The 17,311-nt window shown below is 39.7% G+C and overlaps 1 protein-coding gene across 5 annotated transcripts in view; it reads left to right on the forward strand.

Annotated features, from left to right (window-relative positions):
• Nucleotides 1-17,311, forward strand: part of PLXDC2 (plexin domain containing 2) — a 392,323-nt gene that overhangs the window by 363,792 nt on the left and 11,220 nt on the right. For all 5 annotated transcript variants that reach the window (XM_045007165.1, XM_045007166.1, XM_045007168.1 and 2 more), the window contains exon 13: nucleotides 5,283-5,443. In XM_045007165.1, the coding sequence (XP_044863100.1) occupies nucleotides 5,283-5,443 (161 nt within the window). The remainder of the gene's footprint in view (nucleotides 1-5,282; nucleotides 5,444-17,311) is intronic.

Consider the following 17,311-nt stretch of genomic DNA (forward strand, 5'->3'; position numbering starts at 1 on the left):
GGAGACAAACAGAACATCTAGTGATGGGGGAGGTTGGGGGCCCCTGGTAAGGAAGGACATGAAGGGACAAAGTGGACTGAGGTGCACACAGAGCCCTATCCATGGGGAGGAGAATGTTCGATTCTGAAATGGGAAGAGGAGGGAATGGGGAGCACACACAACCTTTGTGGGGGGGATTGGTATGGAGATTAGTTAGTATGCAGAGCCCCTGCCATGGGATGAAAAGGGGGACTGGAGAGCATGGGGGAAGTGGAAATGGAAGGGCACACAGAACTCCTGGCAGGGGAGTGACTGGGGGGAGTTATAAGAAGTCCCTGAAATACAGGGGGACACAGGGAGCTCGTCAGGGAAGGAGGGAATGAATGGATGGAAGGAGCCCTTGGTGTGTGCCATAAACTCAGCCTACACAAGGTATGATGTGTGTGACTCTCTAGTAAACAGAACATGCTATCTGTAACACCCACTGTCATAAACAGATAGTTAAGGGTTAATGTCTCTTTTACCTGTAAAGGGTTAAGAAGCTCAGTAAACCTGGCTGACACCTGACCAGAGGACCAATAGGGGGACAAGATACTTTCAAATCTTGGTGGAGGGAGTGCTCTTGGTTTGTGCTCTTTGTTTTGTTGTTGTTCGTTTTCGGGACTGAGAGGGACCAGACGTCAATCCAGGCTCTCCAAATCTTTCTGAATCAGTCTCTCATATTTAAAACTTGTAAGTAACTAGCCAGGCAAGGCGTGTTAGTCTTATGTTTGTTTTCTCAACCTGTAAATGTTCTTTTTGCTGGAAGGATTTTTTACCTCTGATTGCTATAACTTTGAACCTGAGGCTAGAGGGGGTTTCCTCTGGGCTATCTGAATCTAACTACCCTGTAAAGCATTTTCCATCCTGATTTTACAGAGATAATTTTTACCTTTTCTTTCTTTAATTAAAAACTTTCTTTTTTAAGAACCTAATTGATTTTTCTTTGTTGTAAGATCCAGGGAATTGGGTCTGGACTCACCAGGAGTTGGTGGGGGAAAGGAGGGGGAAATGGTTAATTTCTCCTTGTGTTAAGATCTAAGGGGTTTGGATCTGTGTTCCCAGGGAAGGTTTTTGGGGGACAGAAAGTGTGCCAGACACTAATTTCTGGCTGGTGGGAGTGTTACCAGATCTAAGCTAGGAATTAAGCTTAGAAGGGTCCATGCAGGTCCCCACATCTGTACCCTAAAGTTCAGAGTGGGGGAGGAAACCTTGACACCACCACTGAAGCAAAAGAAAAGGAGTGTGAGGGAAGCTCATTTGTGAGAGCTGCCATCAGGAGGGGATTGGTCTTCAAGACAAATATCCTCCTTACAGGTTTAGCCTTGCCTGCAGCAGGAGATGGGCTGTGATAAGCTTAATAATGTTTTTGCACCTGAAAAAGATTCCAGGTCTTCTTTCTAGCATTCCCCTCTGTGGCTTTTTAAAGACCTGTCCTTGATTTATGGCAGAGGATATTTTCACAGTTGACAACATTGTTTATTGTCTGTGCAAACAGAGTGAAATCAATTTCTTTTCAGCATTCTAACACTGAGGTCAATGAACTGAAGTTTGATTATGGAAATCACTAGTCACTTACACTTGTCATTTAGAAAACCGTGTATTTATATTTTATTATTTTTTGCATTTGCCATTCTGATCATTATTTCAATGTACTTGGAATACTTTACACAATGGGCTAGAAGAAATACTGACAGGCTGCTATCACTTGGAGTCTCTCATTTACAAATCCAGGTAGTAAACACCGACAGTGTATCAAATTAAAGGGATTAGTTTGATCTGGTCCCTACTCCCTGGCTAGGACCTTTCTTTCATATGTCTGTAGAATATGATAGTCCACAAAGTACTTGTCAGGCATAAATTGGTCAGAAAATGGGTGTAAATGATCAAGTAAATTTAACTTGTGGTAATCCAGCATTCAGTGGAAGAGCAAAGGAGTAGGCAGTTGTAAAAGGAAAAGTAACTATTAGAGGGCCAGTTTATGAATCCCTTACTCCTACTGATGAGTCAATGGGACTGTTCATGCAATTAACTACTCATCACTGCAAATAAAGGATTCACAATCTGGCTCAGGACATGTAACATAAAGCAGGCCTTTCCTGCTGGCTTCTAGATAAATTAATTGATGTTTGCACAGTGCTTTGAGAATGTAAAGCATGTACAAGTACTAGTATTATTATCTTTATTTCTGTGTATAAGCTGGAAATTGCAGTTTGAGCTTTTATAATTCAGTCTAGTCTCAGGTGCAGGCATATAGCCGTTTTATAAATGATTTAGGGCCTCTTTCTGTCACTCTGACTCCACTGAGTTGTACTTTACACCATGCGGTGTCCCATTGACTGCCTGATGTATTATACAGCCACACCACAGGGTAAAACGGCCCTATCTCAAGATTTTGGAAATCCTGGAGAGGAGCAGGGGAGAGTTGAATGATTCCAGATTCTCCCTTCCTCCCACAAATTTGCTCCTGTGGCTAGGTCAGCGGTTCTCAACGTATTTACCATTGTGGGCCACATATGCAGCTCTCTGTGTTATGTGGGCTGCATCCAAACAACATATATATATTACCTGTATGGCCCTGAGGATGTCACATGGGTCACTGCTGTGTGCTGATTGTGCTGCAAATGACCACCAGCTGTAGGATGAGAACTACTGGGCTACCTTAAATTATCTCTTAAAATCTTTTAAAGCCATCTTCCTTTTTTTCACTGGTCCTGTAATGGCCCTGAGGGCAGCCAGTCATGGGAGCAACTCACATCTGCACACTTCATCTGGTGTGCTTGTGTCATAAGGAAAGATGGCAGAATGGGACCTATGGTAGTAAAAAATTGTGCAGATGGTACAAAAAATAATACACAAGACCCCTTGAAATGTAAAAAAAAACATGATTAGCATAGCAATTTTGAAATGTATCTGCTGCTAGCTGTGAACAGTATGAATAAACAAAGTTAATTCAATTTAAAGTGTGCTGAAATGGCTAAGACCCCACAACTTCTTTTTGTTGTAGAAGCCTCCCCCACTCCTTGTAATGATGTGGGGGCCCCAGCTCTGTTCCACCGTACTCGAGCACATTTGTCTCCTCTTTCTTTTCTGCCCATTTTCTTTCTCTTTCCCATCCTCTTCTGCCTCTTGTTTCTCTTTCTCTCATCTTTTACTTTCTTCTTGTGCCTGGCTTTGCAACACTCCCAGCCCCGCAGGCTACAAGAAGGTCAGGCTGGGCCTGGGCCCCATGTGCTCTTGTGGTTGCGCTTAGTGCTGTGAAAGCGGAGGAGAGAAGCTTAGGCTGGTCAACTGCTGTCTGAGCCTGCAACATGTGAAGTGTTCCATAGCCAGCTGCTGCAAGACCTGGAAGAGAAGACTACTGGCTTCCAAGGAGTTTCCTGCTGCTTTACCAATAGCCACAGAAGCAAATCTGTGGGAGGAAATAGGATCAGATGTTCATGCTCTTCTCTAAGATCCCAAGTTAGGGCAGCATTTTAAATTTCTACCTATGGTTTTGCTTATGGGCCTCTAGCTTTATACAGTTTGATTCCATCTGAGAGTACTACTATGCATGAACATGTGTAGCTGGGATCATGAGAGTTAGCCATTCACCCTAAGTGCTCAGCTGGTACCATGACAGGCATCATTATGAGAGAACCTAGATAGATAGACCCTTTCCTGTTCTTTTTCAAATTTCCTTGTCTACGATATGCTTTGAATGGTCTGTTGGCCAGCTGGTGAATGCTAAAAGATCATGTACAGTAGTTATTACTATTTTTATGTACCATTTGTTTGCAGTGGTGCCTGAGAAGTACTAGGTTCTTTTCAGGCACATGAGAAGGTGCAGTCCCTGCCCTGAGGATCTCACCAATTAAGGACAAACCGATACATCCTAGTCTTGGAAAGGGAACAGCAAAAGGGATTTCTATACAACTCAACAAGCGTCACTATAGGCAACATGACAGAAATGTGTTTTGGAGAGGGGCTTAAAAGTGAAGGGTCCTTGTTAATGAGTTCAGCTTTCAGTTACATAAAAACAGAACTGTCACTCAATCAGTTACCACACTATATGTAGAAAAGAAACCAGAAGAGGGCAGCTTTGGATTGATTCAGAAGCCCAGAACATGGTCACATGAAAGCAGATGACATAGGTGATTGTTCGAAAGACTGACAAACAGGCAGACAAGGATGGGAACACTAGCACCAATATTAGTTTTTGTAGGCAAATCATGTGTTCCAATGGGTCTTAAAACTAATTCAGAGCTTCTGAATCATTCTAAGGCCTTCCTCTTTTTCTTGTTTCTTTTCTATTTACAGTATGGCAACTGATTATGTGTGAATTCTGTTTATAGGCAATAGTAGCTGAATAACCTACTGTTGATGTTTGAAATTGCTAAAATTCTCTGGGAGTGCCCAAAATAGGAATCAGACTCACCCAAGTGCAACCAGTACCACCAATGACAACTAACTAACTTAATAAGACTCTTTCAGCATAACACTGTTAATCAGATTTTCAATTAGTTGATTTATCTGGGAGTAGTAATGTTATTTGCTTTAGGAGATATATACTCTGGTATGTCTTCTTTCCCCAAAGCAAATGTGTAATACAACAAGAGACCTATCAGTATAAAGTTTAACAAAATGATCAACTTCAGAAATACTTGTACTCCCTTCATACTAAGATTAAAATATTTGAGGGTCATTTCACATTCATTTGTTACACTTTTGCAATGTGATTCAGTTGCACAGGACTTTGGGAAATCATTCTCCAAGCTAATGAATCAGGCTTTCAGAATGTGTTTATTAGCTACCCCTCACAGGGAATTGTGACATCTCTCAAATTGAAGCTTGCCAAAAAAAAATGACAAAATACATATTTCAAAATGTATTCAATTAATACTTGATGTCTGTAGGACAACTGTGATAGTTTTTTGGGGAAATCAAAGTCAATTTTTGTTCTTATGTAAATTCATTATGTAGATAATTAGGAACTTTAGAATGTTCAAATTACTTTCAGAAAGAAGGATATTAATTTTGTTTATTGAGCTAGAAATAATAAAACATTTGGAAATGTCATTTCATTAACATTATATGAGTACGCATATGGGGGAAGGAAGATGTAATTTCTTTCTGCAACTTGGGCTACTGAGAATATTAGGAAAATGTAGGACAGAGAAAACAAATGTTCAATTGTCATCTTAATAATTTATTGTAGACGAGAAGAAATAATCTCTCTTAATCGCGAAACAGTTGCCATGCTAATAAGTATTCCATGCTTGTAGCTTCTACAGATGATAGCGCTGCAGAGAAGAAAGGTGGAACTCTCCATGCTGGTTTAATTGTTGGAATTCTGATATTGGTCCTCATTGTAGCAGCAGCCATCCTTGTAACAGTCTATATGTACCATCATCCAACGTCAGCAGCTAGTCTCTTCTTTATTGAGGTAAGTCAAAGGTGCCATGATGCGTCACTAATTCTGTTACTTGTTTAACGTGATTATTCAGTCTACAGAATAGTACTTTCTAAGCTAAAACTATAGACTATTCTTTGAATCCTAGCTTTAATCTGTAATGTTTATAGAATCTTAAATGCATAACCCATAAGCTGCTTCTATAAATACAGCTTTGATTGGCCCTGGCATCGGAAACTTATTTATCTGTTTACAGAAACTTCCAAAAAGACTTGATTTGTGTGGCAACACTATTTTCCAAAAGGACAGAAACAAGGTACTGGCCAATGGTAAAATGAATATTAAAAGGCGGTTTCTGAGGTGTGTAGTTACATGGTCCAGAGCAGAAATTCTACCAGTTAACAATTTATTATTATTAAACATCTGTATTATAGTATTATAGTATAAATGTACACATTTCTCCCTGGAACAGTAGAGCCAGCTACTACATAATATATTTACTGTCACCAAAAGTGAAGTAATCCCAGCATTCAATGCTAATGAACTAGCTTACTAGTTTTCAAGACAGGCTGTTAGAAAATGTGGTCTTTCTATCCTACCCAAAATGAATAAGATGCATGAAAATAAGGACAGTTATTGGTATGTAACAAACTAGTGATCATCAAAACTATGACTATTACCATTACTACTAGTGCTGTAAGCTACATAATCCTTTTTTTTTCTAGCAATGATATAATATTTGTGAAAACCATAAGTTCTGCAGAAATTAACAAAAGTACAAGCATGGGTATTGTGCCAGGAAGGGGTAGGCTTTTGGGGTCAGTTTCATGATAACAAGTAGAGAGGTTCCTTGAACACTGAGACTCAGACTTGCAGAATATTTTTATTGGGTTTTTTAGGTGTTTGAAAATGAGTAGAGAAAAGGATTATTCTGAATTTTAGAACATTACCACAGCTTTGGAAATATAATAGCAAGTATCTGCAGCCTCCAGTATAGGAGAATGTTGTTGCTGTCTGAAATGCAGTTGGTCCTTGCACTGATCGCTTCTATTAAGTACATTTTTATTGTTTGATCTTTTCAGATACTTTCATAATTACTACCACTGATCATTTAATTTCACAAAGAAAAACTATAAGTAGTTTGTCCAATTCAGAAAATGCACTCATCCTTCTCACCTGGTGCACAAGGATATGCACATGCAACTCCCACACACGGAGAGCAGAATGTATCCCCCTAAGAATTGCTTTTGGAAAGAACAAAAGTGCGTATGTGAGAGGGAATGTAGAGGAAGATGATAAAATATAATTGTTATATGGAGACAATTTATACAAAAGCATTTGGTTGTAGAAAAAATACTAAAGGTTCTGTCAGCATAAAGATTCATGACTGGGAATAAGAGAGATTTCTGAGTAAGCGATGCCGGTAGCACAATGATGTAAGGGAATCCTTGTTAGAGGGAGATTTGAGACCCAAATACTCAGTCAACAGGGTTGGCAAGGTTCTCCAAAATAGCCAACTTACCTTATTTATTGGAGATGAGTAGAATAGAGATCTGGTGTTAGTATTGTAGGATATGGATTGAGAAGTGCTGCCACAGGCTTGACCAAATAGCATGAAAGAAATTCCCTCCTTCCCCTGAACACCCACTCAAACACACGCACACACACACAAATGTTAGGTAAAATAAGAGTAGTGAACGGGGAAAAAAGTTGTGTTCATATATTTTGTATGATTTAAAGCACGAGTAGGCAGGCAACTTCTTCACATAATTGTATCTGAACAATTGACCTATGACCAGTCTGCTTTTCCAGAATTGCTGTTCCTTGAGCAGAGAGTATGAACTGTACCTCCTTGCCTTGAGTGGTAGTTCAGTCCTGTAATGCTCAAGGTGAAGCCACAAATTCATTCTCATTTGTCATACTCAATCAAGATTTGAATCTAGGTCTCCAGAGTGAAGGTTAGTCAATGCAATAAATAAATAGCCAATGTACTGCTGCAGAGAGAAAAAAGAGAGGAAGTGGACCTGCCTTTCCTGTGCTTATAAAAACAAGCTATCTGCACCCTTATAAAACATCTTATGGAATGTAATGATAACCTTTGTACAGAATTTTTAACCCAAGTTATAGAATTCTGTAACAGAAGTGCAGAGAATCCACTATTAAATGCTACAGGATGATCTTTTAATTCTCTCTGAAGTATGTAATTTTATAGTAGATTCAGAATCAAAGAATATCAGGGTTGGAAAGGACCTCAGGAGTCCAAGCCCCTGCTCAAAGCAGGACAGACTTTTTTTTTTTTTTTTTTACCCCAGACTTTTTTTTTTTTTACCCCAGTTCCCTAAATGGCCCCCTCAAGGATTGAACTCACAACCCTGGGTTTAGCAGGCCAATGCTCAAACCATAGAGTGACTGCCATAGAACCCTTTGGGTTTTATCCCTATTAAATGCATAAGACTTTTTCCATGTGGAGGGTGTTTGTGTCTGGACTGGGTCTGAATGCTGTGACCCAGAAATATTGTGCTTGTCAGTTAGGAAGTCACAAATGAGCCCCTTAACTGGAGTTTGTATATATAGCTACTTCCACTTGTTTGATTACATACTAAAATTATAAGTTGTTCCTGCAACATAACACAGCTAGAAGAGACAGCAGTGTGATTTCCATTTGAAGTCTATATATCATTATGCTGGATAGCCAGTCACCCTACATAAACCAACTGCCATGTAGCATCTACTATGACTGGACCCAGTGACACCTGTACAGTACATACTCTTAGTTAGCAAAGGCAGGTTTCATTTGCTATTTATACAATGGTTCTTCGAAAGAAGACAGCACTCTGCAATTCATTTTCAATAACCAAAGCATTTTATTATTCACTGCTCTTCATTATAATATCCTTTCAGAAAACAGGAAACAGTCAAACACCAATTTTTCCATATGTTTCCTTCATTGACTCTCAGAAGGCCTGTCAGATTACCATCTATTTTAATAGCAAATATTCACCATAACAACAAATGTATAAGACAATCTCTGCTGATGTTTTGTTAGCTTGTTAATGTAATGAACTGAAAAATATTTTACTCCTCTTTTAAATTTGTGTTTTGAAATAGAAAATGTTTTATTTAAAAGTGGAATAATTTTGACATTTTTGAGGAAATGGTAATTAACAAATGCGATACTCCTTAGTCGGAGTGTAAATGGATAAGTCTACACTACACGCCAGGGGTGTGATTCCCAGTTCATGTAGACATACCTGTGCTAGTGTTCATTTGAGCTAGGATGCTAAAAATATTGGTGTACCTGTGGGAAGCATGGACACCCACAGTGGTAACACAGGCTAGCTGCTCTGAGTACAAACCTACCTGAACCCCATAGGTATGTACTCAAGGGAGCTAGCCTGTGTCACCAGTGCTGCTGCCCACGCTACCATGGCTACACTACTATTTTAGCAAGCTAGCTCAGAGGAGACCTTGCACACTTATGTCCCTGCAGGCTGGGAATCATACCCTTAGCTAGCAAAGCAGACATAGGTTAAGTCAGCAAGAATTTGACATCATTTGAAGGGATGGGAGATTCTTGGTGGAGATTTTAGTACTGGCCAGCAAGGTAAATTTTCACTACAAATGAGGTAGTTACTAATCATAATCAGTCATTTCTTCTTATCACATATTAATGAATTTGCAGATATTTAATAATCCTCAGTATATTTTAGAATATATCCAACAACCAAGTACAGAGTAATGGATTATCAGCAATGGACTGATTATAAGAGAACTTCATAGATTGAAAATTGTGTATCAAGTTCCATGACTGGCTTGCAAATTGTCCACTCAGAGGGCACTGCACTTTTTTCCAACCTTTGGATTGGAGGAGAATAAATGTATCCAAATGGAGCAGAGAACCCAGAAAAAGAGAGCAGCAACTATGTATTAGTAGTGCTTTCTATGGTAACTATGTTTGGGTCCTTGCATGTTTTCAGGAGGGAATGGGTAAAGAGAGAAGGATTATTCTAGGCAGCATGATTCCTTTATAGTTCCAAGTTGGAACACTTATTCACCCTCTTGGAACTGGTAGTTCATGTTTATTATTCAGGAGAAAAGCAAACAGTGAATATTCTGAGCTGGATTACTACCAGAGGATAAGAGGCAGAGCAATTAAAATAAATGTCTTTGAAGTAGCACACATGAGGCTAACGTTTCCATGTCAGATAATGACATGATAGAAAACAGAATACCTCTTGTGTCATTTCCCAGAAAACTGTGTGGGTTTTTTTTCACCTTTTGACTGGAAACCCAGAATTCTACAAAAATGGAACCTACCCTACAGCATGTAGTAATGTTCTTACAGCACTGGGAATCATTACTGTGGACCACAGTAGTATTTCTTTTAAAAGGGAAAGAATTGTCTAGAAGTATACAGTATTTTAGACATACCGTAGAATAAATACATAGCAGTTGATGGCGATTCTTGGGAAATGCTATTCCAAAAAGATAAGTCCAGGTTGTTCCAACAGCCACCAGCAACATTATCAAAAAAGAAACCAGAAAAAGGTCAAAGCCAGAAAGTCCACCAAAGATTGTAGTAATACAAATGCAAGAAGAACGTACACCAGAGATTGGCATACAGTCTTACAGCTGCCACTAATTCTGGAGATGGTAAAAGAACAACCTAACTCTCACTTTCTTCAGTGGAAAGACTCCCTTTGAAATCAGTGGATTTGGATGAAATCCTAAAAGAGCACGTCAAGGATAATTCATTACATGCCAAATTCACAGCTGGTATAAACTGACATAGCAGCAGTGAACTAGAAGGGGCTGTGCCAGTTTATACCAGCAGAGAATTTGGCACTCAATTGAACAATAAACAAAAAAGATGAAGGGCTAACTCCTGATTCCATTGATACCAGCAGGAAAACTCACACTGGTACATAGATACACTACCAATATTCAAAGCACTTTTGAGTAGTCTTGTAGCTGTACAATTAATAAAATGTTATACACACACACACACAAACACATACACACACCCCTCTGGTCTCTGCACTAAGAACTCGTCTACACAGTGGGGTAATGCACTCTACATAGGGTTCAGAGTATCAGCCGTGTTAGTCTGTATCCGCAAAAAGAACAGGAGTACTTGTGGCACCTTAGAGACTAACAAATTTATTTCAGCATAAGCTTTCGTGGGCTACAGCTCACTTCTTTGGATGCATAGAATGGAACACACAGACAGGGGATATTTATACATACAGAGAACATGAAAAGGTGGAAGTCACATACCAACTGGAAGAGTACAATCAATTCAGATGAGCTATCATCAGCAGGAGAAAAAAAACCTTTGAAGTGATAATAGATGACCCATAGAAGGTGTGAGGAGAACTTAACATAGGAAAATAGATTCAATTAGTGTAATGACCCAACCATTCCCAATCTCTGTTTAAACCTAAGCTAATTGTATCTAATTTGCATATTAATTCGAGTTCAACAGTCTCTCTTTGGCATCTGTTTTTGAAGATTTTTTGTTGCAAAATTGCCTTCAAGTCTGTCACTGAGTGGTTAGAGAGGTTGAAGTGTTCTCCCACTGGTTTTTGAATGTTATGACTCCTGATATCAGATTTGTGTCCATTTATTCTTTTGCATAGAGACTGTCCGGTTTGGCCAATGTACATGGCAGAGGGGCATTGCTGGCATATGATGGCATATATCACGTTGGTAGATGTGCAGGTGAACTAGCCCCTGATGGCGTGGCTGATGTGATTAGGTTCTATGATGGTGTCACTTGAATAGATATGTGGACAGAGCTGGCATCGGGCTTTGTTGCAAGGATAGGTTCCTGGGTTAGTGTTTATGTTGTATGGTGTGCGGTTGCTGGTGAGTATTTCCTTCAGGTTGGGAGGCTGTCTGTAAGCAAGGACTGGCCTGTCTCCCAAGATCTGTGAGAGTGAGGGATCATCTTTCAGGATAGGTTGTAGATCTTTGATGATGCACTGGAAAGGTTTTAGTTGGGGGCTGTAGGTGATGGCTAGTGGCGTTCTATTATTTTCTTTGTTGGGTCTGTCCTGTAGTAGGTGGCTTCTGGGTACTCTTCTGGCTCTGTCAATCTGTTTTTTCACTTCAGCAGGTGGATATTGTAGTTTTAAGAATGCTTGATAGAGATCTGGTAGGTGTTTATCTCTGTCTGAGGGATTGGAGCAAATACGGTTGTATCTTAGAGCTTTGCTGTAGACAATGGATCGTTTGGTGTGTCCTGGATGGAAGCTGGAGGCATGTAGGTAAGTATAGCGGTCAGTGGGTTTCCGGTATAGGGTGGTGTTTATGTGACCATCGCTTATTAGCACAGTAGTGTCTAGGAAATGGACTGCTTGTGTGGATTGGTCTAGGCTGAGGTTGATGGTGGGATGGAAATTGTTAAAATCATGGTGGAATTCCTCGAGGGCTTCTACATAGGGTGTGATTTCTTAAGTGCTCTAATGTAATGCATTTTAATTGGTCCGTGTAGACCCTGTTGATGTGCACTAAAGGTTCCCCAGTGCACTTTAGCATAGCGCTGTTTCAAACTGCACAACATTAAATTACATTAGTGCACACCAGCAGGGTCTACACAGACCATTTAACATGCATTATGTAAGTGCACTTTAGAAATCACAACCCTGTAGAGCGCATTATCCCGCTGTGTAGAGAAGCTCTGAGTCTGTATATTTTAAGTTGTACATTGGTTACGTTACTGAGGTTGATTAGCAAAAAACTCTCTTTTTATGTAAGTGCACAGAAAAGGATAAAGCTGAAGTACGTTTTTCTCTGTTTCATCATTTGTGTGTCTTATGGCCATCATACTGCATGCATGAGAGCATACACACACTCTTTTTTCGTTCTTTTTGAAAACAAACCAAAGTGCCGAAGGAAGGAGGCTACAGTCTGCAGAGGCTAATTTAACTGGGTCTACATTTTTAGTGGACTACTGGATTTCAACAAATTGTATGCCCAAGACAAGAAAAATGCTATTAACTTCAAAAGAAGCAGTGTTCTTGAGATTTCTGTGAATTTTTCCTTAGAGTATGAAGCAAAGTAGGTGCTGAAGTGTTTGTATTTGGTTTATTGAGCACAAAACATATGTTCAGTTACACTTTGAACAGAAAATAGATATTGAACTGATGGTATGATTTGTGTTTGTATTTATTAGTTAACTAGACATGATATCTCTATCATTTATATGGAATGGTGTCAAGGTAGTTTCATAATTTTTCAAAAAATTATCCTTTTTTTATTATTAATCATTTGGAAGATTGAAATTGTAATCTGACACCTCTCTTCTTCTTCTCTGCACTGTATTCCACACACATTTCCTTGTTTGGTATTGTTGGACTACTCATAATGAAGTGCTATAGCGCTTATTTAGGGGATTAGGACATACGGAAAGTTTCTATCTCAGAAAATAAAATGTGTATGTGGTCAGGTGGAAAGAATTATGAACTTTTCAAACAAAAGGACCCCTCCTGTTCTCATTGACATTTCAATGGGAACAGGCCCCAAACAAAGAAAAATGTTTATTACAAGATGGAGCCTATTTACTTTGACAGAGTCCCTTTTAAATAAAACATACATAAAACATAAGGTGTAAAGATGTATTATCAGTGTAATAGAGGAGATATTGCCTGCTCAGGTCCTTTTTTAAATTATTGTTAAGATCTTTTTTCTCCTCTTGGAATACAAAAGTAAAATGCATTTAGTTGCCAAGAATACTTCCTTTTGAATCAGGTCACAAATTGACTCTGACCTTCAAGAATTCCTTCACAGTGTCTCTTGAGAATAAGGAATGTTGCAGCAAGATGATACTTTAAACTCCCCCTTTGCTGATTTTTGGAGGATAATGCACATATAAAGACTGATATCTTTCATATTTGTTTTAACAAGACCAAAGCTCTCATTAGGCGCCTTAAATACAACAAAATTAATGAACCATAATAATAGTTAGCTATAACACAATTATAAAATTAATGTAGCCACTAATCTATGTGGTGTAAAATATACTGCAGTCAGGATCTAAGATTTGTCTGGCAAAAAGTCAGGCATGATGTGCCAATTATGGTGGATTACATGTTTGTGAATACAAGAACACATGAAACAGAGATTAAATTGAAGGGTGTGCTGTATAAAGATTAAATATGAGAAAACATGATTCAGGAATTTCTGAAGTTGCATTTGAATGTTATATTCCTCCCCGTGTAACTTGGTTGATTCAAATGTGAGCCTTAGGTCTGAAAGGGACTTATGCGTGAAGGACAAGCCTGACAAAATTAAGAGGTAATATTTTAGATGATATAAATTAGACTGTCTTGTATCCAGACATCTTTACCCTACTTGTTCCCACTTACCTGTGTATAAGGCTAAATCTATACTACGCAGCACTGGCGGAGGTGTATACTGTCAGTGTAGCTACACCCCGCAGTAAAAAGTAGGCTCCATCCACACTGCCGTGTGTAGCTGCCTGGCAGAAGGAAGGCAGCAGAGAAAGGCTTCAGCAGTTCCCTGCGGCCAGAATCTTTCACTGTGATGAGGAAAGAAAGAGCTGGAAGGGAACTGGCAGAGCCTTTCCCCGCTAAGGGAGCCTTTCCCTGCTGCTGGTGTCCTTCACTGCAGTGGGGAAAGGCTTTGCAGCAGGAAGCTTCTGGAGCTTTCCCCGCGGCCTCCCTCCCCCTACCAAAATAGCATTGCTAAAAATAGCAGCGTAGATGGAAAAGCAAGGAGAGTGTGTACAGGGTATGTACTTGGATACGTATTCACACCCTTCAGACATGTCTTTACTCTGCTTAACTAAACCATGCATCACCAGCTATGCTGCTATCTATATCCATGCTGGCAGGGCTTTGCAGGTATATACGCTACACACTGCCGAAAGAGGCGTGAATTGTTGATGTACCCAAAGAGAGACTATGTGGATGTAACTTACATAGAGAAGTCATAGCAGGTGTAAAGTACACATAGTTATTTTCTCTGCTATACTTCCTTCTCAAGCCCCCCTAGTGTCTGAGCTACATTAGTTCTCACCCCAGTTTTGTCACCTTTTCACTGCCTGAGTGGCACAAAGGGGACATCATCTGGCTGAAGCTGGACAGCTGAGAATTCCCCCAAAAGAATAAAGCCAAATGAGTCCACTCCTGTGCCAGTCTCCTCTACCTTGGCAAGTGACTGCAAGTAAAGCATGGCAATAGCAGAGTGGTATTCCCCTATCTCAGCTGGAGTACAGTGCTGCAGGAACCATGGCCAACTGTAATGAATTAGGTTTGGGTTTAGACTGTGTTATCTTACTTCAGGGCTGGTGCAGGCGCAGCTTGAGAATCAGGGAGCCATTATCAGCTCTCTATTACTGAGTGGATCTTGGCACAGGAGAGAATCTGGCCCCATTAGAATTACTTACCTTCATCAGGCTCAGTGTGCCAAATTCAGAGATTGTGTGTCTGTGTTGGTGAGAATTACACATTGATAAGTAGTTCTGAGTCTAAGTAAATCTGATGGATTCAAAGTAACTGTAGAGGTAGTTTAGGTTGGTGTAAAGTTCACACTGAGGAAACCAAAAGGTGTAAATTATCCCTATCTAGCTCTCCTGTGGTGACTAGGTACCAATCTCAGGGCAGACTGTTAAGAACCAGGGCACAAACCCCAAGTTGGTTGTGAGTTCTATACTTACATTTCACCAGCCAATTTTCAATTGTAAACTCCTCAAGTACTATAACAGCTTTAACATGGAGTCACAGGTAGTCCCCTTGGGAACCCCAATCTGTCTTGCCATCCAGATAAGCCTATCTTTGTGATACACCAAGAATTACAGTAATCAAAGTACCAAAGGATCAGTCTCTTACCCCAGGTCAATTGCATCTTAGATCTCATACCAAAGGTAATGTTTGTAGGCAACCCTATAAGATGTATTAAATAGGAAAAGGAAATGAGAGTTATTTACAAGGTTAAAGCAGGTAAACGTACATACACAAATGAGTTACAATCTTAAGTTTCAAAAGGTAATAGAAGCACCTATAATAAGCAAGCTCTGTTTTTCCTTTTGGTCTAACCCAGGCTAAGCAGCTGGGGATCATTTGCTTATGCCTAGAAAACCCTGCCTGCTAGAGTCCAAGCATCATAAAGATACAGCTCCTTCTTGTTTGTGGTTTTTATTCACTTCTCCCTCCCCCCCGCCCCATGCCCTGAGCTGCAAACTCAGCTGATGGGAGGAATCTACTTCAGACCTTATCTTCATGGGGATGGGAGAAGAGAAGAGCAACAAAATCTTGTGTCCTCTTTAATGTTTCCCAATAATCCATCAGGTGTTGATGGACCTCCCTTTTCTGGCAGCATGTAACATCTTCTGTTGGAGACCAACACTTTACACTAGTTGATCTCCCTCTCCTGTCTGGTGATTTACACAGTCAGAGAGGCTTACACTACAAATGCTCAACTATTACCTTATAACATGGGAAGCAGATGCTATAAGTGAGATTAGTGCATTCAGCAACTCACAAGCATTCAATAAAGACTAAACACTTTCTTATAAATCTAATACCTGTTTTAATTATATTAACACACGGGGTGGGCCAGACTGATTCCAGCCATGTATTTGTCAGTGTTCATTTGCGACATGGGGACCTTGGCATGATCTGTCACCTGGTCTGCCAGCATCACAATCTCTACTTTGATTCCCAATAGAATCACTTAGACTCACCTTTCAATTTGGTTCTCTCTGCCCCACTCTTAACTCCCACCGCCATCCCAGTTGGCTGTTTGAAAGGAGACAACTGAAGAAAAAATAATATAATTGAAAACCTAGTTTGCAGTATTTTTCCTGGTGTTGACTTTCAGATTTCTGGCCTTGATGGGCTTTTTGGGCTCCATCTGAAGTTCAGCATTTTACATCTTTGTATAGAGCAGCACACAGCAGATAAGATTGCACAGTGATAGGTAAGGATTTTTCATACATTATTTCTAACAGTGCAGTGATTTCACAGATGCTGCATAGCTCTTTAAAATAATGCAAAGTAAATAGGAGAAAGAGAATTGTAAGGCCAGATTCTCAGCTGATTTAAATTGAAGTTGATGGAGCAATGTTGATTTACATCAGCTGAGGATTTGGCCCATAATTTCTTTTTTTTTTTTTTTTAAGTCTGAAAATGGCCAGGCACCCCTGCTCATGAGTGCTGTCATTGATCTAATGCTTCCCTGCACTGACAGCTGTGTTCCGCATCCTGAAACTAATGATTAAAAGAAAAAAGAACAAGTATAATTTTTCTGTTCTTTGAAAGTTCTACATTGTCCTGCCATTTTGAATACTGCCATTGATCTCATTGTTATTGCACTGCACTGACAATACATTTATTTCTTCAAGAGCTTATTCAGCTCAGCAGGAACCAGCAACTTAGCAGGGGAGACCCAGATCATGTCAGTTGGAAAACCTGTAAAATAAATAATTATCACTGAAAATAAAAGTCAAAGGGGTAAGGAAGGAGGGGTTCAGTTTTTCATCATTCAGCAGCAGACTGCTTAGATGATCCTACCTGCTGCTGGTCCCTAAAGTTGCAGAAACTTTTTTTATAAGGAGAAGCATTTTAAATCAGAGAGGTCTATTTTGGAGAAGGATTTGTATTGAGTGGAAAGAAAGAAATGAATCTGGTATTTTCATTGGTATCTCCATATCATCCTCTTGAATTGTATAGCTTGGGTCAATCTGTACTTTTAAATAATTTCTATTATGCATCCAATTCTTGTGGTGCCAGGCAAGTCATGTTACCTAGTTACTTGGAAGTAAGGTTTATTGGAGACACAGTGTTTGCAGGCACTGGGTTGGACCTGATATTTCAAACCTGCTCATCTCTGACTGACATTTAGTCAAAAGAACTGGGTGTTTGGGGTTCAGAGAAA

The sequence above is a fragment of the Mauremys mutica genome, chromosome 2 (genome assembly GCF_020497125.1).
Source record: "Mauremys mutica isolate MM-2020 ecotype Southern chromosome 2, ASM2049712v1, whole genome shotgun sequence".
NCBI lineage: Eukaryota > Metazoa > Chordata > Testudines > Geoemydidae > Mauremys > Mauremys mutica.